This window comes from Falco punctatus (assembly GCF_963210335.1).
Source record: "Falco punctatus genome assembly, chromosome: 2".
NCBI classification, from domain to species: domain Eukaryota; kingdom Metazoa; phylum Chordata; class Aves; order Falconiformes; family Falconidae; genus Falco; species Falco punctatus.
This window is the reverse complement of record NC_137581.1, coordinates 92,523,759-92,549,960: the sequence shown is the minus strand read 5'-3', so window position 1 is coordinate 92,549,960 and position 26,202 is coordinate 92,523,759. Positions and strand designations below refer to the sequence as shown.

The 26,202-nt window shown below is 42.4% G+C and overlaps 1 protein-coding gene across 5 annotated transcripts in view; it reads left to right on the top strand.

Moving 5' to 3' along the window:
- The window catches only part of REPS2 (RALBP1 associated Eps domain containing 2), a 104,250-nt gene extending 79,351 nt beyond the window's left edge, over positions 1 to 24,899 (top strand). For 3 of the 5 annotated variants that reach the window (XM_080377147.1, XM_080377148.1, XM_080377150.1), the window contains 5 exons: positions 1,538 to 1,602; positions 13,315 to 13,398; positions 16,010 to 16,155; positions 18,242 to 18,347; positions 20,090 to 24,899. In XM_080377147.1, the coding sequence (XP_080233273.1) occupies positions 1,538 to 1,602; positions 13,315 to 13,398; positions 16,010 to 16,155; positions 18,242 to 18,347; positions 20,090 to 20,158 (470 nt within the window). In that variant the 3' untranslated portion in view covers positions 20,159 to 24,899. The other 2 variants (XM_080377149.1, XM_080377151.1) reach the window with 2 other exon arrangements.
- Positions 24,900 to 26,202: the final 1,303 nt, after the last annotated feature.

Here is a 26,202-nt window from a genome sequence, read left to right as displayed (position 1 = left end):
GAAGAGATGGAGAATGTAGTGATGATATCATGCAGGTATTAGACTGGTCTTATGAACAGAGCTAACTAAACACAAGTGAAGGGATTCTAATGACCATGTTTTTTCAAATCTTTTACACCTGTAGGTGTGTTAGTGGCTCCTTTGCTTCACTTAAGTTGTTTTTTAATTCTTCAGCCTTTCTCTTTGGCCTTGTCTGGAGTGATATTAAGCTTCATTTTGATTCAAGAGATGATGATACAGAAGGTGGAAAAAACCCCCCAATGTATTATAAGCCTCTTTATAGCTCTGTGTAGTCAATACGACTGTTCTCAATGTCTTCACCCACACATTTTTTACTCTCATGTCACTGTTGTCCTTAATGGTTAGTAGCTTTTGTCTTTGTATTTTCAACCACATAGACATTTTTAGACTTGGTGTATAAAATATGTAAACAGCTAAGCTATAACAAGGCTCATAATGGTCTTTGTGGCTTTTTAAAATATGCATGGAAATAAAAAGTGTATAAATGTAATTGCTTGCTTAGCATTATTGTGGTAAAAGGCATTTCTAAGTTTAATATTGTTGGGGGTTTTTTGCTATACAAATAACCACCAGTGCAGTGCAAGATGGACTGACTTGTATCTTTGCCAGTGCAACTGCTGAGCATTCACTGGGACAGGAGCTTGGGGAGGGCAACCCACCTAAGGACTCCCACCAGTCCTGGTTGGTGTCTCTGTGGTAGCCTAGCCCTCCTAGTCCTCTTCTCTGCAGCTGCCTTTGGAAGCCATCATCTGTCCTGTAGTTCCGTCCCATGAGGGATTTTGGGTATTTTAAGGAAATTGAGAAGTACAATGGCTGGACCTACATGATTGTTCCCCCTCTCTCCCTTTGTGCTGGCTCAGACTAGAAGCTGACATAGTGTTATGTTAAAGGGGCCCGAACTAACCATTAGGATTTGTCGTCCTCCCCTTATTCTTCTTCTCCCTCTGAAGTACCTCCAATGAGTAATAACATGCAAATACAAAACATAAAGCCAAAGGAATGGATTTCTTTTTGGTTTTTTTAGGCTTTTGTCCTATTAATTCTGTGGGAGATGTTTTCTTTTCAAGGCTGCGCTCCATCACATAGTGTGTTTTATCTGGAGTGAATGCTGATGTCTGCATTGGATGCTAAAGCATTGCTTTTTTAAAAGGCAATAATGTTAATGACAAAGCGCAAAGTCCCAAGGACAAGTAGACCCTGTCTCTGGGGTTCTGTAACTAGAAGTGGATTGCTTTAGCTCCAGCTTTTGTGGCTGACTGGCTTCCATCTCTGCTTTTTATCATAACATCATGGGGTTTTACAGCAATTAAATCACTACTCATTCACTACTCATGAAGTTCTTTCAAACAAGGTTTTGCTCAATAAAGATCCAGTTTAGTTTCTGTTATTACAATGTTGAATACTGCCTCTTCACTAGGAATTATAATGGAAATTAATTCTGGTTATATTTGGAATTAATATAACATGGTTTTATTTGTTTTGTTTTGGGTTTTGATCTTCTTTTCTCACTCTTCAGCTGTGAGGTCTGCCTGGCTGCCCCCACCACCACCTGCGCTGCCTCCTCGACCTTCTGTATCTCAGGTATGGACAAGGGTTTAGCACTTTGCTGTGTATTATTCTCTTATTCATGTTACAGTTGCAGTGGTTAGTGCAAGTTGACTTGGACATGGCAGTTGTTCTTGCTTCCAAGATAATACAAATCTGCAGTTTGCTCTGCAGTCCCACACATGGTCCTTCTTCATTGGTCTGTCTAGCTGGTGTGTTGCAGTGTGAAATTACAGACTAATTAAATCTCCTTGTAGTGGAGCTGACATGCACCCACTAGGCAAAACTGTAAATTAAAGGCTAGTAAGGCTAGTCTGCTAATAAGAGTTTCATGCCAGAAAGGCATGGGCTTGATGCCTGCTATTTGCTTCTCAAGCTTCAAATGCTCAGAGGGCATCTACTAAGGGAGCCGCAGCATGTAAAAGTATATTTCACCTGTAGGTTTAAAAATGTAACACTGAAAGGAAGCAAAGCTGTGTCAGTTGTGTTACTAAGTTTCAAACCATTAGTTGGTGTGCTTTTGTTTTGCTTTTGGGATGAGGGGGGTTTTGTTTGTTTTTAGAGCATCACACAACCATGACACAGTGCAAATTGACTAAGCCATGTGTATCTGCATCCAGATACTTCTTCATGTTGTAGGAAATGATGGAAGATCAGCGTCCTGTTCTTTTTATGTCGTCGGCTCCATTAAGTCTTAGGCAGCAGTATGCTTCATATATTACTCCTTTACATGAAGCGTATAAATAGAAAACAAGTCCCCAGAGGAGCTAACAGCCCATTACATAAAAAAGACTTGGTGAGACACCTTCCTTGAGCCAGAAACAGTCATCACTTGAGTTTTGGATCTACTCTTAGTGTCTGTTGAACACTTTCTACTGCACAGTGCTTGTGATAGACATGATAAAAGGCTTGTTGCCACCCCCACTTCCACCAGCCACTTGTTGCTCTCTTCCTCTTCCTTCTTAGCATCTGAGTGCATCTGGTTTCTACCTTGAGGACTGTAGAGCATTCTGGTTTGAGCTTGCGTGCTTCCCCTGAGTCAGCAAGGCATTAGCCGTACAGCTACCACCAGATGCTCCTTAGTGTACCCATCACGTTCCTGCTTTGTCTAACGCTCCCCAGAGAGCAGTGTTTCCCTCTGGCTTCCCCTGATCCCATGGCACAGCTCCTTGCCTTGTGCCTGCAGCAGCTGTTGTTGCAGTCCACGCCAGCTCTCCTGTCACTGCTCGGACTTGCCACAGCACGCCAGCTCCATGCAGTGCAGGCCTCGCTGCCATTGGGAAAAGCAGTAAATGTAACACATTCTGTTCTTAGGGAAAAATTCCATTGTTTTCAAGCAAGGTTCTGCTAATTTTTCGTTCTCTTGTTCTCTGATAGATTGGCGTTTCCTTAGCAGGGCAGTGAGGAGAGATGTTGCATGTCCTTACCACTTCAAAAATATTGAACCAACTGCTCATCCTACACCAGGCCATGCAGAATATAGGACCTTTCTGAAATGATAAACACAAAAAGATTCACATGTGAAATTCTTGATCCACTCCTCTCCAATACAAAAGTCTGGTTTCTGAAAGAAAAAAGTGGCTTCTCTATCTACTGAGTAATGAATATATTCGCTTACATGCATCATTTACATTTACTTGATTTATTTCTTACGATTTTTAAAAAATATTTAATTAAATATCTCAAAAAACTATTACTGTTCTAACATCTACCAAAAATGTACATAAAACTGGTTCTTGAGGACATAATGAATTTCACACTTGTCACATTGTTTATTTTATCTCCAAGCATGCCTTTCTGTGATAAAGGTAACAGACAGTAGAGAAGTATGTGTGATGGGGTTATAATTCGGCTGGGCTGACCCTTACAAATAGCATGTAAGCCATAGTAAGCATATGGGTTACATTAGTCTGGTGGGGCCCTTGATTTAAAGAGCAAGAACAAGTTGGAGGGAGAGATCTGCTTTCAAAACTGAGTCAGGATCAAGAACGGAAGAAAAAACATGATGCTAAAACGACATTCAGCTTTTTCCTGTTTCAAGATTTACCAAACTCTCCTTAAATTTCTGTTAACTTATTTTTCAACAATGTTATTGAAAATCCTTTTTTATTGCCATAACATTTTGCTATATGTCTGCAGTTAAGCCCTGTGAATGACAAATGTAGCTTGGAAATGAAGCGAACCCTACATATTTCAGGTGGCTGTGCACCATATAACTATGCTTGTGGTATGATTGTTTTGGCTCGGCTTTCAAAATCAGTTGATGGAGGAGGAGAGGAAAATAATTTCTTCTGAGGGCTACACTTTTCTGTGGATGGCTGGGAAGCAGCCTGAACCAGTTGGCTCTTTAGAGTGAGATTAAAAGGCTCATGGGATGTAAAGGCCGAAGTGTGTAAAAGAGAGTTACCAAGGGGTGCGTGTTACATTTCAGTGGAGCAGAAGTCCTTCTGTGAGCTTAATCGAGAGCACTGTAGAAACGGCATCTTGACTTTGGTCCTGGGTTGCTGTTGGGTTTAGTAGCATTTGCTTCAGCCTTTAGGAAAACATTATTTTTCCTGTCAGAACCTCCAAGGTAATCAAGCTCGGTAAGTTACTGAAACACTGGTTATTCAGTGTGTGCCGAATGTCTCTAGTTATATCACAAATTTATTAAATTATGTGTGCGTTTAACTCTGTCTCCATAGTGCAGTCAGCTCGCTAACGAGGGAGAAGGTTTGTATCATTGGCTGAGCATAGCACAAGGTAAAACCTCGAGCTAATCCTGCTGTAGCCTTGACTCCAGAGCTCAGTGGATGCACGGCTTACTATGGGAGGCTCAAGTCTTGGGGTGCTGAGAGGAGTTGGCTGGGTTTGGGGGAAATAGCAGCAGGGCTGGCTTCTCTGCTCTGGGTTGCTGCTGCCAGCCTGTGCTGTTCCACACCTCTGGTGGGTAGACACCTTTACAGGTGCAGCTGCATCTCTTCTTGCCTTTACAGTGTGTTTCTAGAGTTAGTGGATTAACTCTGCATTTCTTTCTTCTTGATGGCCTCTAAAAGATGATGGTAGCTCAGTCTCCTTGGGATTTTTCTCCATTGCTAAAGTCAGTGTTGTATCAACTTTATCAGTCCACAAACTGTACCCAGGTTTTCCTGAGAGCTGTCACCAGACATTTTTGCAGTGTAGTGGTGCTTTCATCTGAAGGCCCTATGGTGACTGTAAATAAATTTAATACATGAAGATGGAAAAAAGGCAAGTTTACATAATGTGACTATACCATTATCTCTAGTTTATGGTCTTTTAACCCAAATTCCAGCCCATATCTTTCTACACTACAAGCAATTTGAATCAAGGTTTCTAGTAAGACATTGTGAAACACAGTGTGAAATGCTTTATTAGAATTGTCAGTTCAATGTTGCTTTCCTATTAAAAAAAGAAAGTAATTCAGGTTTGCCTAAATTCTTTAAAGAAAGGAAAGATTATGTATGGAAACAGGCTTATAGAAGGACTAGGATGTTTTTTTGGATGATGTGTTATTTTGAAGTGTTTTCCTTTTACTGCTGTGTATATATCCCTGTGTGTAACTTCGCTGACACCTCCTGTAATCCCTAGTAGCACATCTCATGTTTAGCAAGTCTGCAATAGCTGCCTGGATTTAAGGATAACTTCATCTGTATCAGTTCCCCGATTTCTTCGGACCATAAATATTTAATATGCTACAAGCTATTGTACAGACTTAGGACACTCACTGACAACGCCTTACTTCTCTTGCTCACTTCCCACGACACGCTATAGTTACGGCTTTTCCCCACTTATTTTATTTATTTATTTATTTTATTATGATTTATTTATTTTATTTTATTTTATTTATTATTTATTTATTTTATTTTATTTTATTAAAAAAAAAAGAAATCTTAAGGTTTTAGGATTTTTTTTTTCTGTCATCCCCATCATCATCCCCCCCACCCTGAGTGATGTTACATAGAAAGATAACCTGTAGCTTGTTGAACTACCTACTGTAGGGTTTTTTTCTGGGCTTGTAGAGGACTGGATTCAGTGCCTCAGGTAATTTTTCCTGATTCTGTGTTCCTAACTCAGCAGTAAACTTGACTGATTAAGGAGAAATGGCATAAAGGTGGTGCCAGAACTTTTGTGTGGACCCAGGGCTGTAGGTAGAAAATTTGTGTACCTTGGAGGCAATAAGAATCATGACAGAAAGGCAGTAGTCGTGTGGTTGATTTGCAGTGATGCAGATTTCAGGCAGGAAATAACTTTGGGTGCTCATGAGTAACAGTCCACTGGAACCAAATGTGAGTATGCACATCTCAAGTAAGCCTCTGTTGTTATTTTTTTAAATGGAAAACAAAATAACACTTCATTACTGTTGGCTTTTAAGCTTATAGAAGTCATTTACCACAGCAGCTTACTGTGGGAGATTTAGTAACGTACTTATGTTAATAGGAATTACAGATGAACTCTGAAGAGCAAATATAACTTCAGGATTTTATCCAACATCAGCTCACTATCTGCAACATTGCCCAATTAGATTCCTTTATTTAAATTCCTCTATTTCAGTACCTTCCTGTCCAGTAATGGAAGTGTATCTTCAATCCTGCCTGCCCTGCATAAGGGGATTTGAAAACTGTGGGACTGGAAGAAAACCCTGTATATCTTGGCTGAAAAAACTAATATTCCTAGTCTCTTTTCCCAGAGTCTAAATTTTAAGCCTGGTGGTTTTGTGAATTCGCACTGGTTTGTGCTGGACTTTTTATTTCTGGAGGCCTTGGGACCTAGTTTTCCTGCTGGTTTCATGCTGGCAGTTTTGACAGGCAGTGAAAAAATTACAGGTGAAGGCAACATGTTCAGATGAACTGGAGCAGGTAGGCAGCTGTTAACATTATCAAATTGAAGTATCCTGGGTACAGTGCAGCTCTGAAGATTAAAACCCTGCTGTTATATGAGCTCGGAATTAGGCTGTCAGTTTAGCGGCCATCCTTACTGTTAGATGTTACTGATGTGGTGAAATCATGGAAACAAAATGTGATGAGGGATGATGAGTGGCTCACCCTGCCTAGTCACGGACACCTGGTGGTGCTGGAAAGCAAAGTTATTATTCTTTTTAATATATCCAATGTTCCGTTCTCCAAATGTTACTTGATACTTCATAATTCCTTGAAGCTTTTTGACCGTTCACCATCCAGAATTGCAAGTGAAAACTGGGACCCGGTTCAAGAAGTTGCCTCTTCTAACATGCCTCCAAGTTCTGCTGACTCCACAGAGAGCCCCAAGCCTGGGGTGCGCTCAGGCTGGGTCCATGACGGTCAGAGATGCGTGCCCACAGTCAGAGATGTGTGCCCACGCTGATCTGCGGAGGTGGGGAAGGGCTCCTGTCAGTCCCGCTGAGACCTCCTGGCCTCCTGAGTGGGATGGCCACGTGCAGGCTCCATGCTGGGAGCTGGTCGGGGCGTCCCCCAACTGCCAACGTCTTTACCTAAAGCCGAGATACATCGAGGATGAGGTAGGGTTTGCTTATCTCTGTTACAAGGTTGTTGAGAGAAAATACTCGGCCAGTTCAGGCACTGCTTTACTCTCTAAAAATATGTGAGGAATTTCAAGTGCTGGCAGGACACCTGGAGTTTTACAGGAAGGAACTAACTCTTTTGTTACAGAAATAAAACTTTTTTTAAAAAAAGGTGAAGATTTTGCTTTTGGCAGCGTATTATTTGTATATGTGATGGTATTCTTCCAGACAACCATTTTATATTAAACCAAAGGAATGCTTTTTTAGCTTGCATTTACAACCGCTGTGCAAGAAGAAGGTGGTTTTTTTGATCATCTCTACAGTTTTGGCTGCAAAATAACATATGTTGTTTAATCAGTGCAATAGGTACTGAAGAAGCATGTAACTGTAATAAAACTGAAAGTCCTCTGTAACATGAAATATTTTGCCATCTGCTACTTTAATGTAATACAAATGGATTATCTTCCTCTCATGAAAATTATATATTAAATCTAAAATGGCCAGACAAAATAAATTGCGGTTTAAGAAGTGGTGGAAACTAGCACAGTTAAAATTGAATTTGGGGAGTAGTTGATGCATGCCATAAAGTCCTTTCTAAAGAGGTTTCTGGGAGAGTGGAAGAAGGGCAAGTATCTTAATTAAAATATGTTGTAATAATTTTTTAATTTGGCTTCACATTTATCATAAAACCACCACCACCAACAACAACAAAAAAGAATCCAGTGCCTATATCTCTAGTGGTATGCGCATACCCATCTCTAGCTTACGTTAATCTGGTTTTGTGGAAGTGGAGTATTAAAACAGATTGTTAATGCTTCCATCTGGGTCCTATTCTTTCCTTGCAAATGGGCTGAACATTGCAGCAATTTGTTTGTATTTACAGCTTTTTTTCCTCAACCTTATCACCAGCCCTCAGATAGCTCAGGGGAAGAAAAAGCTTATCAAAACTTCAGGGCTGCGCAGCGCTGAGAAGGCAGGCAGCACACTAAGACCCTGGCAGCTTGTTGCATTTGCATCCCTTCGGGTTTTCTTTCTGTCTTGCCATTTTTAGTTTTTGTAACGAGCAATAAAAAGAATTGATGATTCAGTGTGGGATGCACAAGGCTCACAGAAACTGGAACTGAGACATCTTGACTGCTTAGAAATTACCATTAAGTGCAAAAATGTGAATGTTTAGAAAGGAGCAAAATACCTCTTTAATGAACTTATGTAGAGATGATAGAAGATTGCAATGGGCACATACTGAGCATTAAGCACTTTTAGTATCCTACCTTTTCTTACAGATAAGCTGTTCTCAATAGTTTTTTGCAAAGCTAAGCAGTGACATGTAAAGGTAATGATTATGGGCATTCCAATGAATGCACAGAGATAATTCCATTTCTGTGAGTAGCGCCATTGACTCCAATAGGACTATTTCCATGTGTAAAGTTAGCATGGAGCATAAGTGTGGGTGAGATTGAACTGTGGGAAGGATTGAATGTATACTTCACCTCTTGCAGAATGGCTCTAAGGTGACTGAAATATGAAAACTCCATGTAGACCTTCTTTTCTGGAAGATCAGTTATGTTTTGTGTCAAAAAGTGGGTGTGAAATCTACATATACTCTAGTGTTGTGAAGTAAAAGAATTGGAAATGTAAGCAGAGAACCAGTTGTTAAGGTAGTGCGTTCTCTTACGCTTCGGAAAATCTTTCATCTGAGGCTTTTGAAGCACTTGGTGCTTAAGTGAGTGTTACATGTTCTTTTAGAAAGGTACTGTTAAGTATCATCACATGGAGCAGTGAGGAGATTATGAATGACTGGTCAAGGATCATGTGATGAAATAATAAGCATTTGTGATTCCTAATGCTCTCCTTAATGATGAGGAATTACCTGTCCTAATGCTCAATATTGGCCAGAGGCCACAGGCTGGTCTCTGGCTGTGGCTGTTGTACAGAAGCTTTGTTGGCCATTCTGTGTGGAAGAATGAGGAGGGTATGGCTATTCCTAGAGAATATGTGACTGTGCTGGGGAAGAAGGAGATACTGCCTGTTAACAGCTGGGCTTTGGTTTTTGCAAAGAGGAGCTCTTCAGGAGATTTGGAATAGGACACTGTCCTGTTCTTTTCTGTGGTCACTTGCACTTCTTCGTAAAATGAAGGTACTCTTAGGCCTGGGCTGCAGCTCATTTGCACTGCTGGTAGTGCACATGAGCAGGATGCTCTTTGCCCGTCCGCTGTAGCCCTGGATGGGGACCTGGCTGTGCCAGCACTTCCTATGTCAGCAGCTTGCTCCATTCTGTGCGTGTGAGTGAGACGCTTTTCATTGAAGAGTGCTTTACGCTACTATAACTGAATTTTCCTCTGGAAGACCGTATTGCATAATGTATAATCTTTCAGTTTTGTAAACCGGTGGTGAGGAATTTTAAACCCTAATATAATGGTGAGAAGTTTCTCAGATGTGACTAAATTTGAAGATGATGTGGTGATGGAGGGAGGCAGTTTATTGCTGTGTTTCCGAATCAGAAACGAGTTGCCCAAAGACTACTAAGTGTGGTATAAAAACAAAGAAGAATTAAAGGGAACACACCTCAGCTGCTCCTTATCTTTTCCTTACACTCCGCTGTGGGAGCTTGGAACTGGAGTATCCTTGAGCCAGTCCCACTCTGCCCATGACCAGAAGGCTGCATAGGCTGGCTTTCACCCTATGGCCACATCAGTGAAGGGAAGGAAATCTGTGAAGAATCCATCTACCAAAAGAAAAAGCAAGTGTTAGTTACTTTTCCTTTAAGATCTGTGTGGGGAGACTCAGCTTGCAAATGTATTTGTAAAGCCTCTCAGGCCTTGGCTAGAGGACTTTGTTGGGTTGGTTGAATTAGCAAAACCTTCTTTGCATGGATGCATGTTGCAGTTAACAAAAGATTTTTTTGCTTGGGTTAAATGCTCTCTGTCCCTGAACAAAACCCCCTGTAACAGCATACTGATTTTGTTTTAATGCTTGGGCGCTTGTCACAAGCCTGTTGCTCTGAGGAATGGAGGTGTTTGGTAGAGGAGAACTTGCAGCTGTAATGGCAGATCATTATGGGTAGGCCTGGCTTCTGCGTGAGCGGGAAAGGAGGCTCCTCAAAGAGCCGCAGCTTTACCGTGCCCAACCCGGCTGTCTGCCCAGCCTGTGGGGCAGGCTCAGAGGGCAGGCTCTGGGTAATGCCAACACAATTTTTTGGTACTCTCCTTCAAGCAGAGCACTCAGAAATGGCCTGTCCCAGATGCCACTAGGTGGCACTTTAAGGACATGGCAGTCACTTGGTTTTATTCCTTACACGTGAGCTGCATCACTCCAACTAGTTCTATTTTTTTTTAATTATTTTTCTTTCCTTTTTTTTTTTTTTTTTTTTTTTGGCCAAATATAACTGTCCATTTATTTTTACCACCTGCCTGCTCCAGCCAGCCCCTGCCCCGCTGGCTGCTGAGCTTTGCCATCCTGGGGTCCTGGCAGCAGAGAGGGGTGGTCAGCCCGGTGGCCCAGCCTCAGCCAGGGGTACCACAGCCCTGCAGCACAGCGGCTGTCACAGCTGTTAGGGTGACAGCCTCATCACAGCCTAGCCTGGCTAGGAAAAACTACCTTGCACCAGGAAGAACTGTGATACCAAACTGTTGGAAATTCTGAAATCTTACCATTTTTGGCATCAGCACTCCAATTTATATTTGCTTCCACCAGAACACAAAGTTTACCCTTCTTTTCCCTTTTCGCTTCCCTTCAGTTTAAAACATTATTCTCCTGCAATGAGACCATTTAGGAAAAAAAAGGGGGGTGGGATGGGTGTGTTTCTGCAAAAGTTTGGGGTTCCCCATTCCCCCCCCCATGCTTTATCATACTGTAATTTTGTGATTTCAGTTTTCCTGCTTATTTGGAGTTGGCGTTGTAGCGTACCAGTCTATTTAGTTACTTCTATGCTGTTTGAACACATTGATTCTTGAAAAGCTGGATTTTTATCTATGCATAAAGAATATGGGGTTGGTCTTTTTCATTCTGTGGAATAAGTTAATATACTGCTTTTTATGGAAGGTTTAGCATAGACTCCAACAAGAATGTGAGTACCAGAAGGTGCCCGCCTGGCGAGGTTAGGGGACTTTCTAATGCTCCCTGTCCAAGAAGGGTCATTAAGAGCTGGCTCTCCTACACCTCTGTCATCTCTGTGTTGTGCAGCAAAGCTGTACCACGAGGAGTTTATAGTATGTGTATTACGTGGCTCTCTGCAAAACTGTATTTACTCTTGCTGTCCCTAAATGAATGATTTGCAAAAGTGATGTGGTTTGGGCCCGAATTTATCATGCAGTTCTGTGGAGTATTTGAGCTTTGCTATCCCCAAATCATTCATTAAAGCCTCATGGACTTTGCCAGGCTACTGTTACCAGTGCTTTGAGCCTTCTTTGCTTTCAAATACATAAAAAGTGGTTGTAGAAATCAGGGAGGTTGTGGGCTATTCAGCTTGCTGATAAAGAAACGCTGTGTTGCATTAAATAGACTTTTAAACATCTTTGATTTTTGTAGACAGAAAACGAGATTGCTTTTTTCATTTCACTTTTCCATTTGTACCAGAAGTCTACAGTTACAGACAGAAGGAGGACTTCAACCCATGAAAAGCCTTCTAGAATTCAAATGTTAGTATCCAATAGTTATTAAAATCCAAGTATTTGAGATACTATTATTCAAATATGGGAAAATTACAGGGTGGGTTGTTTTTGGTTTTAAACATGAGGTTACGCTGCAGATGTAGCATACTTGGAAGAGGGGAGGAGAGGGATCTTGTCAGCCAAACACCTTTTCCTCCTCTCCTTAGGGGTTTCATGTGCGTTTTAAAAAAAAAAATCCCACATCTTCCTCCTCTGTGCACGTGTACAACACCTTATGGTTGGAGAACAGGAGTAGCCTGACAGAACCACATTTCCCCTGCAAGTTTGTGTACAGCTCTTATTATGTCTGTTATGGAAGACATGGAAGTGCTATGAAAAAGTTCCTCCTTTTTATACCAGGTTCTGTGCTTTCTCTCATTATTTTTTTTAACTTGTGGTTAAGCAGTGGGAAACTTGTGACTGCTACAGGGCTTGATGGGCCTGTGCAGAAACCTCGTGGCAACAGCAAATTAGGTTCCTCAGTGTGTGACAAGTCACTGTTGCTACTGTTGTGGCTAAAATCCTGGCTCCTTGAAAGTTTGAGGTTTTGCATTGAACTTGATTTTAAATGCAAGCTTTCACCTGTGTGGAAACAAGCCTTTTTTCAGGAGGGAGCAGGATGAGAGGTTGCCTGCCCTGCCTGGGGGCCATTGTCAGCGTTGTTCTAACTTGGCAGAAGTGGGAAAGAGGAGAAGAGGCCATCTGCCAGTGCCCAGTGCCCTCAACCTCCTGCTCCTGCCAGCCTTCTCCGTCTTGGAGAATCAAGCCCATACCTTCCAGACAGAAAACAGCCGTGTTGTGTTTACACCATGTTTGCTGTCACGTGCCTGGGGACAGGCACTTCCAAGTCCTGCCGCCCTTCCCTTGCTGATGTGCCATGCCCTGTCCTGGTGAAGCAAATTGAAAGATGCAGAAAGATTTCAGGAGAGGCAAAGCAACGGATTAGCCCTCTGTTTTAATTTGCTGCTTGGTCGGATATACTGGGTGGTGGGTGTTTTGGTTTGTTGAAGGGCAGACTTGTGTGGTGAGCGTTCAGCTCAGTTTCTGTTTGAAACATGAGACAGGAAGAGGAAAGACTTACTTGGCTTCTTTATGACTTGTGTTTTCAGTAACTTTAGTGGAATTTGTGGTATAATTCAGATTTTCTCACTCCAACCTTACAAACTTCAAAGGCAGAGGCTTACTCCAATGAATTTTAATTGGCTTCAGGAGATAATAAGGTGATAGGGCGCATCAGAGATCTTTCTAGCTTTTATCCACCACCCCCCTTAGCCTTCCTCTGAGTATTTAGGCCAAAAGGGTAACTCTAGAAGAAATTCTGGGTACTATGTCATTTGCATTCAGAGACATGGTTCCTAACTCTTCACAGGAAAACTTTTCTCTTGTTTTCCTAGCACAATAAAATGCAAGAAAACTGTTTCATTAAAAATCTGGAAAAGACACATGTCATCCATTTAGCTGTCACTCTAGATGTCCATTTCCCCTACCGTTGAATTGTTAAAGTAACTTTTATTTTGTGTATAACATTTCCTTTCATTGATTTTATTGTATGTGACTGGTAGTCGTTTTCTGGGTGTAGCAATATCTGATTTGTTGTTGCAGACAGAGCAGCCATCTGAGGTTGAATTGCATCCTCAGATGAGTAGACCCCCATCACAGGCAGAAGAGAACAGTTCAGCAAAAAAGGTGAGACCTGCACACATTTGTACCGTTGTGATTTGCCTTCATCAACAAATGCGGTTGTGTTAAGTTTTAAAGCAATTAAACAGGGGGTTAGGGTTACGTTTTTACATGTTTACCTTCTCTGGAGGTCAAGACGCTAGAGAGAACTGGGATCGCGTGTGACATCAGCTCAGATAAATCATTAAGAAAGGTCTTAGTATATACACATTGATGCATGTGCTTTGAGAGAGGCAGCTTGCCATTTGTTTCAAATCAATAGGGGCTTGTGGAGCCTTAGGGAAGACAAAAAAGAGCTTGATTGTACTCGACCCCTGTCTCATTGTAATTCTTCCAAATGGTGACGCACTTCTTGCTTCCAGTTACTGAGGATTCGGGTTTGATGTAAACACACCTGTTTGCTAGAGGTCGGGATTTGCCACTAAAGGTACGTAGGCTGGGAAAGATCTGCTCAAGATTGTGAAGTTTCTAGTATTTTTTTTTTGTATGAACATACCATTTGTATAAAGTAAGCACTAAAATTGCAGTGGCGCTCGTCAAAGGGCCTTGCTTAGGGATGGAGTGGCCTTAGTAGTGGCTGTGAGCATTTCCCCACTCCTGGTCATGCTCCCACTGCCTCCTTCCACCAGCCCCAGCCAGAACAGGTTTTGACAGGGGGGAAATGCAGATCCTTCCCGCTCCAGCCCCTCCTGCAGCCAGGGAGCATCTGCAAGACCTTTGCTCAGCCCAGCCAAGAACTGTTGGCAGGTGCTGTATGTAGTATATACCTTGCCCAGGGAGCATCATCACACTTCTTACCCTAACAGGGAGCACAAACAGATGTCCGGTGTCATTTGCTATATGTGATAGGTCTTTCTGAACAGTGTCCTTGCTCCGCTTGTGCTCATGACGTGCTGCATCTAGCCTGGCCCTGCTTCTTCCTCGCTCTGCTTTGCAGCCCTGCTGGGGAGATGAAATCCTTGTGGTCCACCTACTTCATGTTCACCCTTGTCCCACCTGGATCCCCAAAACACATAGAAGCACCAGGCTATGGGGTGTGGAAGGCCAGGTGGTTGGTGCGGTGCTGACCCACCTTCCAAAGCCTGCTGCAACAGCAGCCAGCCAGAGAGCCCCTGCAGAGGGCTCTGCTTTTAGGTGTTGGATCGTTTTTTCCAATATTGCATTTGAAATGGAAGAGGATTTCATAGGATTTTGGCACTTCGAGGTGCCAAGACTAGGATTGTGCATTTGTCATCCCACCAGTTTATAGTTGTACAAGGCACATGCCAGTTCCTCACTTGACCTACGTTGTGTGTTTGCAAAGAGCTGCACATAAGCGTAGGATTTCAGAGCATGGTATGATCTGAGAGCTGTGCAGCACTGATGTGCTGATATCCTGATCAAAAGATCTCATAATATGTTTAGATTATTCTTTTTTTCAGTAACGGCAGAACTGCTTTTTAGTGTTGAAACCTCTTGTTTCCTTATTATTTAAATTCCTCTAATAATTGTAATCCCTCTAATACTAAGCATTGGTGGTCTTAGTTGGTTTCATTCTGTGTCACTCATAATAGTCTCTTCTGCTGAGTCGCGCAGCTTACTACAGTGTTGGGTTTTTTCTTACAATTGCTGGGTCATTGAATGCTTCCTTATTTGTTTGGTGGTGGGTTTTTTTCTTATTTTATTAACATTTGGCCAAAATACAATCAGGAAGATAGTCTGGCCCAGCAAAACGGGCACTGTGCAAGTGATAATAAAATTTGGTCTCTGGTCTTGACTGTGACACTAAATGTATGACCTTTATCAGTTCACTTCATCTTTTTGAGTTTTAACTTTCTCATTCATGAATAAGAGAGATCTAATAATAAAATACACTGAAAAGGATATATTTATATTTCAGATTTAAAACAGCTATAAGGCATTAAAACTACTTCTCATTGCAAAAGAAGGGATGTCTTAATTTAAAATAATGAAAACACTTCTTGCCACTGAAGTCATAAAAATCCAAGACATTCTTTTACCTACAAAACAGACTATTTCTTTCATGCAGCTTATCAAGAGAATTAACTGGCCTCCTACATTTCCAACATGTTCATTTTGCATGGATAGGTTTATGCGTTTGTCTTTTTAACCTGTTTTCAGTGTTGGTTCATGTAAGGGAGGAGGGGAGAAGGGAGAGAGACTCTATGCCAGATGGGCGAGGGAGTAAGTTGGCATGCAAGTGATTGGTTATTGATTCTTACCAACTGAGCATAATTAAAAACAAATCTTGTTTTGGTTTTAATGCTTTTGGGTCAACCAGGGGCTAGTATATATATATTTATACCCCCTCCGTCTGTACTCCCCCACCCCCCACAAATGCACACAGAGCTGTACAATCCAGTTCTGAGGAGCTTTTCATCCCGATGAAGGCAAAACACCAATATAATAATTTCATTCATTAAGGGGTTGCAGGAGTTATTGTTCCTTTTGTCAGAGTCAGAAACCTGAGAAGCTATTACCAAATCTGAATTCTGTACCTCTTTAAATTATGAAATCTTAGGCCAGCTGTCAGCAATTTCTATGTCACAAGTACTCCCCAGCCTAATGATGGGATGCATATGGCCTGACTTAATGTTGCTGTGCTTCCCCCTTGCAGGAGGTTGTTCTCGCTCAGCCACCGTCCAAACCTGCTCGCAGGAAGCTCCGGACAGAGGCGCAGGGGCTGGAGACTCCCGAGCTTTCTCCCACTATAAATGTGACTTCTTCCCTGCCAGCAGTCAAGCCTCACCTCCCAGTCCAAAAGTAAAAACCTGTACCAAGCATACCAGGCTGCACCGTGAGATCTGGTGTGGTGGGGTTTGCTCTTTGTGTGACTTTGTGCTTAATAGTTCTGGTTTTGAGAATGCTTCACAAGATACAGGTCTCTGAAATCTACATCTGTCTTTTCAAATGCAGACTTAAGTCTGTAGTGACTGTGTAAGTTGGAAATGATTGATAGCCTCTTCAAAGGTGTTCTGCCTCTGTGTCTGGTAGACATGTCTGAAGAGCGGGCCTAGCTGTTCAGCCAGCATCTGTAACACAACTCCTTTTAGATCCATGGGTGCATGCTTTTGCCTTGCACATATCTTCTGGAATTTTGCTCATTCATGTGGACAGATATGACCAGATAAAAATGTAGGAAACAGAGTCACAAGATGCTTGATGTTGCATCATCACAAGGCAGGTTGGAAATGATCTTGCCACTGGTATGATCTGAGCCATAGACCACTTGTGATAATCCAGTAACTGCCAAACCCAGGCTGTGGTGTTTGCTGTCAGAAATACAGCTGTTGAAACTGACAGCAGCAAAGACTTGTAGAGATTTCACTACGTATTTATTTAGTGGCAGTGGAGAAGGGACTGTACAAATTGTAAGCAAAGGCACTTGGAGCCCTATTGGATCTATACATCTCCCTCCACTGAAACAGTGTGCCAACATTATAGCCCGCCTTCGCCCAAAGCCTTGCAAGGATGTCTGATTCAGTCTGAAACAAAACCAAGCTGCCCAAATCAGTTGAGCAGTTCTTGGCAAACTGTTTATCAGTGGATTGAATCTGTGCTGCATAATTGGAGATTAGAATAAGTAGTGAGACTCCTAGGATGCTCTTAAAGTGCTATTTTTGTGCTTTGGGAGTACATATTCCATAGAGGTTCAAAGAAAGATAACAGCATTTGTTAGCATCTCAACTTAATACTGCCTTGTCTATATCTTTTCTAAAATGTTTACATGACCACAGAGGTATATCACCCTGGTTTTTAGTTTTTCCTATCGTTTGTTGCTTTATAGCCTATGGAGAGTACTTAGAAGCAAAATTGTGAAGCAGAAAACTGACAGTTCACTGGAAGATAACAGCATAAAGACCTGTCTGTGCTGCAAAACAGATTCTGTTGCAAAGATCAGTGCCATCAGCCCTGTAGAGAGAAGAGCTAATGGGGACTGTGTACCACTGTGGACCTTCTTTAAATAGAGCATCTGGTTTAGATCAAATTTGTCATTAAAGAGCTCTTGATGCTTCATGTAAGACTTTAAAATAAGCTATTTGGAAAAAGGCTCGCGTATTCGGCCAGTATTTTCTGTATTTTATTTCCTTTTTCCTGTTGTTACCTGTTTCGCAGAATAGATTGGTCCTTATGTACAGAACTGTCTCTTTTTGTCACTGTTTGCCTAACTAATTTCCTCCAGATTAGCTACCATGGGCTATAGAGTAATAATAATAATAATAGGAGAGAAATCTTTTATTTAAACAGCAAGAGAGATGAGGAAAGTCCATAAGGCATCTACCTCTTCCTGTTTGTGACATCAGATGGTTTTGGTGGAAATGACTGCTTTGAATGACAGAAAGATTACTTTTTGAAGTAAAGACACATCAGAATCAGCAGTGGCCCAAAAAATCTGAGATGGTATTTTCATGCAGATGTCCTTTCTCTCCACATAGAATGCTTTTTGTATTTTCTGTTAACCACTCCTGAATCTTTAAAACTCATTTACAAGTGTCTGAAAACAGCTAATGCAAAGATGCTGCAATAAGCACAGCTATGCAGGGATTATTCTTAAGCTGAATCAGAGTGCAGTGATTTTTAAATAATTGAGACAACCTAAAATGTTTCTGTCATTTAGGTTAACAAGTCTGGCTGTTCTACTTTCAAATAGTCTACCCGATTCAGCCATCTCATTTCAGTGTTACCTTTTTTTTTTTTTTTTTTCTCTTAACTGTAGTTTGTACCTTGTCTTTGAAGTGTAGTCCAGTGTGTACAGAGTACAGACGTGCAAAATGGATGGCTGATCTTCTGGCATCAGCCACTGTTGGGGCTCTTAATTGAAATGTTTTGTATTTTATCTGTCTGGCAGACAGTCTTCCAAGCAGAAAAGGGCTATTCAGACCGCTATACGAAAAAACAAAGAAGCCAATGCTGTGCTCGCCAGGTTGAACAGTGAGCTCCAGCAGCAGCTGAAGGTAAGGAGTGCATTGAAAATTAGTGACAAAGCTCCCTTCAATCAGTTATGTGTCACTGCCAGCAGAGAGTCTTGTTCATCCTCTCAGATGAGACCTACTGCATTAATTCCTGCTTTCTGGAAGGGAATAACTGTACTGTATATGTGGGTAGGATGAGGCTTTCTGGGAAAAGTGTTAACGAGTGGGCCTATGGCTCCACTGGCAGTTAGAGTAAGTCTAAAGGGTGAACTTCGTCTTTCTGAAAAGTTTGGTAATACGGTGTCACCTAGTGCAGGAGAGCAACTCAAGCGTAACTTGTCTTCTGATCAGTTGTGCTACGTAACAGTCTCCTGGAGTCAGGCGTTTGGTATGCATGGACTGGCTAAACCATGCTTTACACGAACATCTAACACTGATTCTTTATGTCTGCTGACTTGTCTTTTAATATGTTCTCAAGGAGCTGTTTTCTTACAAATACCAGTTCTCATTTTTCTGTTGTCTTAGTCCAAAGGTAGTACAGACTTCAGTTTTTCATCTGCTACAGCTTTTTTCTTCCTTGTATATTATGAATGCACTTGTCTGGAAGGGGGGGTGAACCCCCAGTTGCACTTTTTCTCTAGTCAAGGTGAAAGTTTGATGGATGTTCAGTTTTGCTTAATGCAATTCTTAACTGCTTTTCAAGAGTCCCATGAGGGGGATGCAGGGTAGATGCGCTGGAATCATCAAAATGGAGGACAGCAGTTGAGATAAGCATGGAGATGGAAGCTTTTAATGACAGCACATAGCCATCATTCCTTAGCTCAGGTCTTACTTGCTTCCATGCGCGACCTTCAGCATGCTTAAACTCCCTGACCTTCACAAAGCAGGCCAGTACTGTTACCTGTATTTTACAGCAGGGTGAGAGAAGGACGGAAGGACAGGGATTTGCCTAAGTTCACACAAGAGCAGAAAACTGAACCTGTCCTTCAAGTCATATTGCTGCCTGGAAGCTTTCTGATGGGAGCAGAGCTTTGCTGGTTTTATGGAGACCAGAAGACTTGAGGGGTACCCCTCAGGCACAGCTTTCACCGAGGCACAGGGAGTGTTCAAGTGCACTCCCGTGGCAGGGGGCTGAGCCTGCCTTCTAAATGGGGTACCAAAGCCTGGAGGAGTCGCAGGGCAGCCTGGCTCCCACACTGGCCAGGGAGCCCTTTGATGGGAGGTCAGCGAGACGGGGGCAGCCTCGAGACCAGGAAGGACTTTTCCAGAATCGGTGATCCCCAAAGCCCTCACAGTTAGCTTCCAGCTGAGACTGGTAATCTTCCTGCCACAGCTGCCGAAGAGGTAGATTGCAAAGCCTGTGTCGTCTTAGAAAAGCTAAGTGGTGTTCATTCCCAAAAGGAAAGAGGTTGGTTGTGTGAACCAAAATTTCTCAATAAGCAGTTTTGAGGGAAATGTGATTTCAAAATAACCTGATTTACTTTGGTAAAAATGGCTCCATTGCATCCCAGGCTGTTCCACTGGCCAGTGGATGACTCCTCTCCGTGATCATCGAAGCAAGCGCTCGAGCCTCTATATTGCCTTGCTGTAAGGAGACAGTGGACAGCTGTGTGGGGTGGTCGTAGGGCATCGGTGGGATGTTTTGAGACCTCAAGGAGAGTTATTTAAACAGCAGAGCCCCGAGCCTCCAGTCGGTGCCAGTGGTCTGCCTGGCTGCTCTCCACCAGAGCAGGGTGGTGCATGTGAGCATCCCAAAAGTTACAGCACATCTCTCCCTCCTGCAGGAGGTTCACAAGGAACGAATTGCCTTGGAAACACAGCTGGAGCAGCTACGTCCCGTCACCGTCTTGTGACTTCCCGCACCGCCGTGCAGCAGCGAGAGCGGAGCGCGGGTCCTGACAGCCATGCAAGGAGAGGAGCGCGGTGCAGCTGAGCAGGGTTTTGGCTGCGGTGGTGGGAAGGACCGGCTTGTTGGGTCTCCCTTCACCCCGCTGCACGCATTTGCCTTTTTGCAGGTGAAGGAGGTACAGAAAACAAATAGCTGACTGCTGGATATTTCTGCATGGGAGGATGCTTTGCCGCCTTTCCTCCCTCTTCCCAGGCTGATGTGTAAATGCAGTCTACCGCTGAAATGAATAACCTGAGAGTGTTTTATTTATGTAAAGAATTCCTGATTTATATGTGTTCTGGCAGCACCTCCTGCCCAATCATTAGGAGGTACAGAATTCCTGAATTCTTACTTAAATATAAACCTCATCTTCTGAGATGGTCTTCTGGATGTTACTGATTCCTGTAGGATTATATCACGGTGGAGTACCTGTGGGTTTAATGTATTACAGGAATAAAGCTCACTAGACATAGAGTCTATCCGCAATCGCATGCCAGATAATTATTTTCTTAGTACTGTTTATTATGCAATCATGGATATATTTTAATCTTACAGAACTTGTATTTTATAAGTTCAAATCATAAGAAAGAACAGTAAAAAAATACTAAAATCTAATTATTTTGGAAATTACAAAAAAAAAATGGTTTTTGAGCTATACCTTTCATATCACCAGTGTTTGATCACTTGCTTGCAACTGCCAGTGTCTCTGCATACTTTTACTGTGTTTGAGATCACTGGTTTACAGCTTTTTTCCTTTAAACAACAGCGTATTTCTAACAAGAGGTTAAAAATGCTTTCAGGGCATTTTTATAAGAGCTGTTCTGTGTACATTTATATTAGTCTGCTTTGTTGTCTTAATAGCTGCTGATTTGTTGTAAGAAGGTGTACAAGAACTGTACTTCCAAAAGAAGAAAGATAGCAAAAGTGCTATATATGAGGTTATAAAACGTGTGATGGAAATAATTGCCTTCAACAGGCTTTCATTAAGGTTCCTTTGCACCTCACTGGAGATGCTGCTGATAGGATAAAGCTGCTAATGCTCATCCATCTATTTTCTAAATGAAGAAACAAAGATTAGTTTTTAACCTGGGTCTGATCCAAGGCCAACTGGATCCTATAGGGATTTTTCTGTGGAAGCAGTGGTCGTTGGCTTGGGTCTCAGTTCTCACAATGGAAGCTTGCTAACTAACGTTGCTCTTTTTTTCTTGGGCCAGTCTTCTTAGATTGGGCAACTTCAGACATAACGATGCCAGCCCTGCTCCCACCATGGATATGGTGTGTGCCTCACTGCAAGGGAGGGTCACCTGCCTGTTATCCATCTTAACCATGACGCTGCACGTGTTTCATATCCTGTTGTTCACTGACCTAATTTAACTGTACGCGTTTGCCTTGCAGAAGTGGTGAAACAGTTTTTTTTTTACTGTTGTTGGTGTGATGCTTTCTCCCTGTAGCTAGAGGGTGGCCCTGGGGCTGGGAGGAAGGAGAAGCAGATTTGAAGCATCTGGGTAGCCTCCCTTCTGGGTGTATTATGGAGTGGCTGCAGTGAGATATCAGAGGATACCAGATCAGCCAAAAGTTTTGTTGAGAGATAAGGCAGACATCAATAGGGATGTTCAAAGTGATGAGGAAACGGGCCGCTTTTTCTGAAAGAGATACGGGTGTGGGACATGGATCCAGAAGTCTGAAGGTGACAATAAGTATTTGCAGAACTGTTACTACAAATCTGTTTTTGTAATGCATTGGGTTTGATTCAACTAGATATCACTGTCACCAAGTAACAACCGTTTCTCTGGATTTGAGACTTCTTTTGTGTGACTGTTGCATACTTGGGGTCAGGCGGTCATTCCAGGTCAGTGACAAAATGCAGGAACTGCAGACTTTTCCGGGAAGCTGCAAAAGAGCTGCTGCCTTCTTGCTAGTAGTGGAACTGTTCAGAAGTTACAATCATTTATTTCATATGTTCATAACACTTGAGTCATTCCTGAGATTTTAATGAGGTTAAGTGCTTGCTCTGTTTGCTTTTTAGTTCTTACATTGTCATTTGGTTAATAAGCCCCTACTATTCAATAGGAAATAATCATATGGCACATTTGCTTTTTATTTTATAGTGATTTTCCAAAGACAGTTTTTCAATGATGACAGAGGGGCATGCACATTTGCATTTTGAAGGCAGTGGAGAATTTTTTCATGTTTTATGGGAGCTTCCTTTAGAATAATCCCCCATTTATTTCACTTGGGTTATTCATGGAACAGATGCTGTTCAAAGGAAGAGTGGAAAAGTCTGCTTTATGTCTTTTTCAAATGTCTCCCTTCTAATGTACAGGGAGGGGGTTTCATTCATTGGCAATTAGGATACTTGGTTAGCCAACAATGAAATACTTACTCAGTTGTTACTCTACCACTGGACTTAATAAATTAAAAATTTTAACCATCCCTGCATTTTCAGGGTTGCAATCAAATGCCCCACTGGGCTTCAAATGTCCCACTTCAAGGCCTGCACTGTGAGTTGATTTATATTCTGTTTGGTGAAATGTCAGCTGTGATGATACACTACTGCACATAGAGAGTAAAGCGAAATATTCAAGGAGAAATGTTGGTGTGTTATACATATGATGCAGGAAGTTACTCTTCTGTATGTCTCAGTACTTAAGCATTCATGATAGCCCATGCAAAATGAAAAAATGTGTCTGATTTTGGGAGTCTGTTAGCATTTTCAGAGGGAGAGGAGAGGAGAGGGCATCGTGAAGCTATGGGCAGCGCTTCTGGCAGTTGCTCCATGCAGCTATGCACATGAGTACTATCAACAGAACCTGGCTGGACGGAATTCACATCTAAATGCAGTATCACAAATTTTGTCAAAAAATAATTCTTCCTTTGGAAAAATGTGGGTACAGCAAAGTCGTAATTTCTTGCAGAAACCTTTACTTTCTGAAGCTTTGGATGGGAGATGCCCCTAGACCCAAAGCACAGCAGCTGGTCAGAAGGGGAGAGCTCACAGGCAGTTTGCTCAGTGTTCAGCGCACTTTCTTGAGTGACAGGAGAGCAATCAACTTTAAGCCCCTGACATGCCTGACTGAGAACAGCAACTAGGATCTGCTTATCCCAGCTTACAGCCTGACCGAGGAGCTAGAGCAGCTCCCCATGCATGAGGTCTCTCTCTCCTCAGTGCATGGTTTCTGTAGGTATTTATGCAGAGCAGAACATCCCCAGCAAGACAGGGTAACTGGGAACAGGAGCTGGAGCACAGCTTCCTTGCACGTGAGAGGATGCGCTGACCGTGAGCCTGATGCCCGTTGCTCAGTCTTCAATTTCCTGCAGCTATTCTGGTTTGGACAATTAAATACTTTTGTCTGCGGGCCAAGACTAGGCAGAGCAGATAAGAATCTTCCTCTGTGTCTGTGTGAGTGTGCACTCATGTGTCTTCCTTTTGATCATGCATTTCTGTATGGATCTGTTAATGTTCATATCACCTGATACCTTTGTTTGAAATACATGTTTCAGTACATGGTAATTCAGTGGTCGAAAAGAAGAATTCCCAGCTAAGTGTAGTGACTGGTTGCCTTTATAGATCAAGCCATTTTTATGTGAGCCTTTAAATATAAATAATGACCTGGTAATTATGCAAGGCAAACAGCTTCCATTCATTTCAGAGGCATTCCTTTAAACAAACTCTCTGGGAACAAACATTAATTCTTAATAATCAATGTCCTTCTTCTGGTTACTAATTTTATACTAGTATGCAGTGGAAACATTAGCACCTCTTTCCAGACAGTTCTCAGCTCTCTCTTCCAGACAGTTTTGGTGATGTAGCAAAAATGTCAGTGATGAGTAGATTCAGCCTTGTTATTGGTAAGTTGGTGAATATCCTTTTTAACTCAAAATACTATCTCCAAACTATTTTTACATGCATGGCAGTAGTTTTGCTGGTGGATACAGAATTCCGAGATCAGGGAGAGGAACTTGTTCAGCTATCATTCACAGTCCCAGCTTGACACTGCCAGGGCTAACCAGCGTGGGGTGGTGACAGCTTGCATGGTAAAATGACCCCAAAGGCATGGCTGGGACATGGGAACCCTTCATGGTGAGCATTTAGGATGAGCATGACAAGAAAATTGCCTTTTGGTGGTGTATAAGCTGCTTTCTGCCAGCTGAGCTTCTAGGTCAGGAGAAGGAGAGCTGGTAGAAGTTGCTAGCCAGGGAATGAGGGGTGTCTGTTCTCCAGCACCATCCCTTCAGCACACACGGTCCTTGACAAGAAAATACATGGGCTCATGAAGCCACATATTTTATTGACTAAAGAGTAAAAGTATTTTTTCAGGAAAAAAAACCCCAGATCCTAAGTGGTATAGTACGTTTGAGAAGAGACGATGTATTTTGAAGCTTTTTTCAGTTATCTTCATGATAATGTGCTGTGAACATATGCATTATGTTTTACTCTGTTAATGATTCTTTGGTATAAAAAAATTGTATTGCAAGCATTATCATTGTTAATCTAAAAAAAAGTACCCTGAGGCTATTATATATTTGAATTTTAACTTAAAAAGTAGATAGCCAGATTTAAGCAATTTGTTTTCACAGCTGCAGACTGTCCACGTGGTAAGCTGCAAAATGTATAGTGTTCTATACTATGCCCATCTAATTTTGGAAAATGTATGTGATATGGAGCTGGGTGCTGCATTAAAATAAAAGCGTCCAATAACTTCAAATTGCCTTGCTTTTGTGGTTTATTTAGGATGTCAATTGTGCAGATCTGCCAGGAGAGCAGAAACTGTGACTCGCTGTGGAAAAAAACCAGCGTTGAAATGGCTGACCTTCTGCCATGGAAGATGAAATCACTTAGGTTGGAGTTGTGTGTACGAGAGAGAGACGGAGACACGTAAAGTGAAATCATATTTCCTCAGGCTTCGCTTAAGTCAGAACTTCATTTTTACTTTGTCAGGCCTCACTTTGACAGAATTCGGACTTAGCTCTGTGGTTAAGGCCGAGGAAGCTCACCTTTTTCTACCCTGGATGGCACCGCCATGAAGGGAGCGCCATTTCCAGCCTCCAGCAGACCCTTGGTCGGAGGGTGCCCAGGCGGGAGCAGCAGGAGGACTCCAGCTGTTGCCCCCAGCACCCCCATCATCAGTGGGTTTGGCCACTTGTCAACTGCAAGAGCTGAAGTTAATCTGGGAAAAGGAACATGGAATGGCTGGCCTTGGTGGGCACGCAGCTGGAGGGGCCTGGGTACTTCTCTTTAACTAGTCTGATTTTTTTAAGGATTATGTCACAGCTATCCAAAGAGCAGAGCTTTATAAGAGGAAATAATTAGTAGTAAATACAGCATTAAACCATGACAAGTGATGTTTTATTGCCCTAAAAATATGTCTCTGGTGCACGTGAGGCACAAGGCCAAGGTGTTAAAAACTTGTAAATATCCTGTAGGGAGCTCTTCTGCATCGGCAGCGGGATGGATTTAGATGGCTCCTCCATTCTTAGTTTTTACCATTAGATGGTACTCTGGGGTGCCTTCATGCAGATCTAGATTGGCACTCCATATTTAAATTCACGTTCCCAATAATCTTTCTTTAAAAGATGCATCTTCTTGCTCTAGAAAAAAAGTTCTTAGTGGAAGTGGGAAGGAAAAGAAATAAGAGAAGCTTCAAAAGTCCTTTTTTGTCTTTCTGCTGTTTTTAAGGTAGTGCCTCTTCACAGGCATGCCCGCTTAGATGGGATGCTTACATGGCTTCTGCGGCAAAGCGGAATAAAGGAGAATTAACAAATGGACAAGATCCCTGGCCATTTGTAGCCCGTAGCTGAATCGCTCTTTTACCTGGTGGTCTCATTGCTCCCTCCTGTTTCACCTCCTCCACCAGCCCCTTGGGCACAGTGTGCCCTCAAAACAAATGCATCTTGGAGTGGGGGGGGGGGGGGGCTTGGGTACGTGAGGTCAGCTTGCAGCAGGCTCTCAAGTCCCCAGTATCCCCTCAGCAACCACAGTTGTAGGGACCTGTCTGGAAGCAGTGGCAT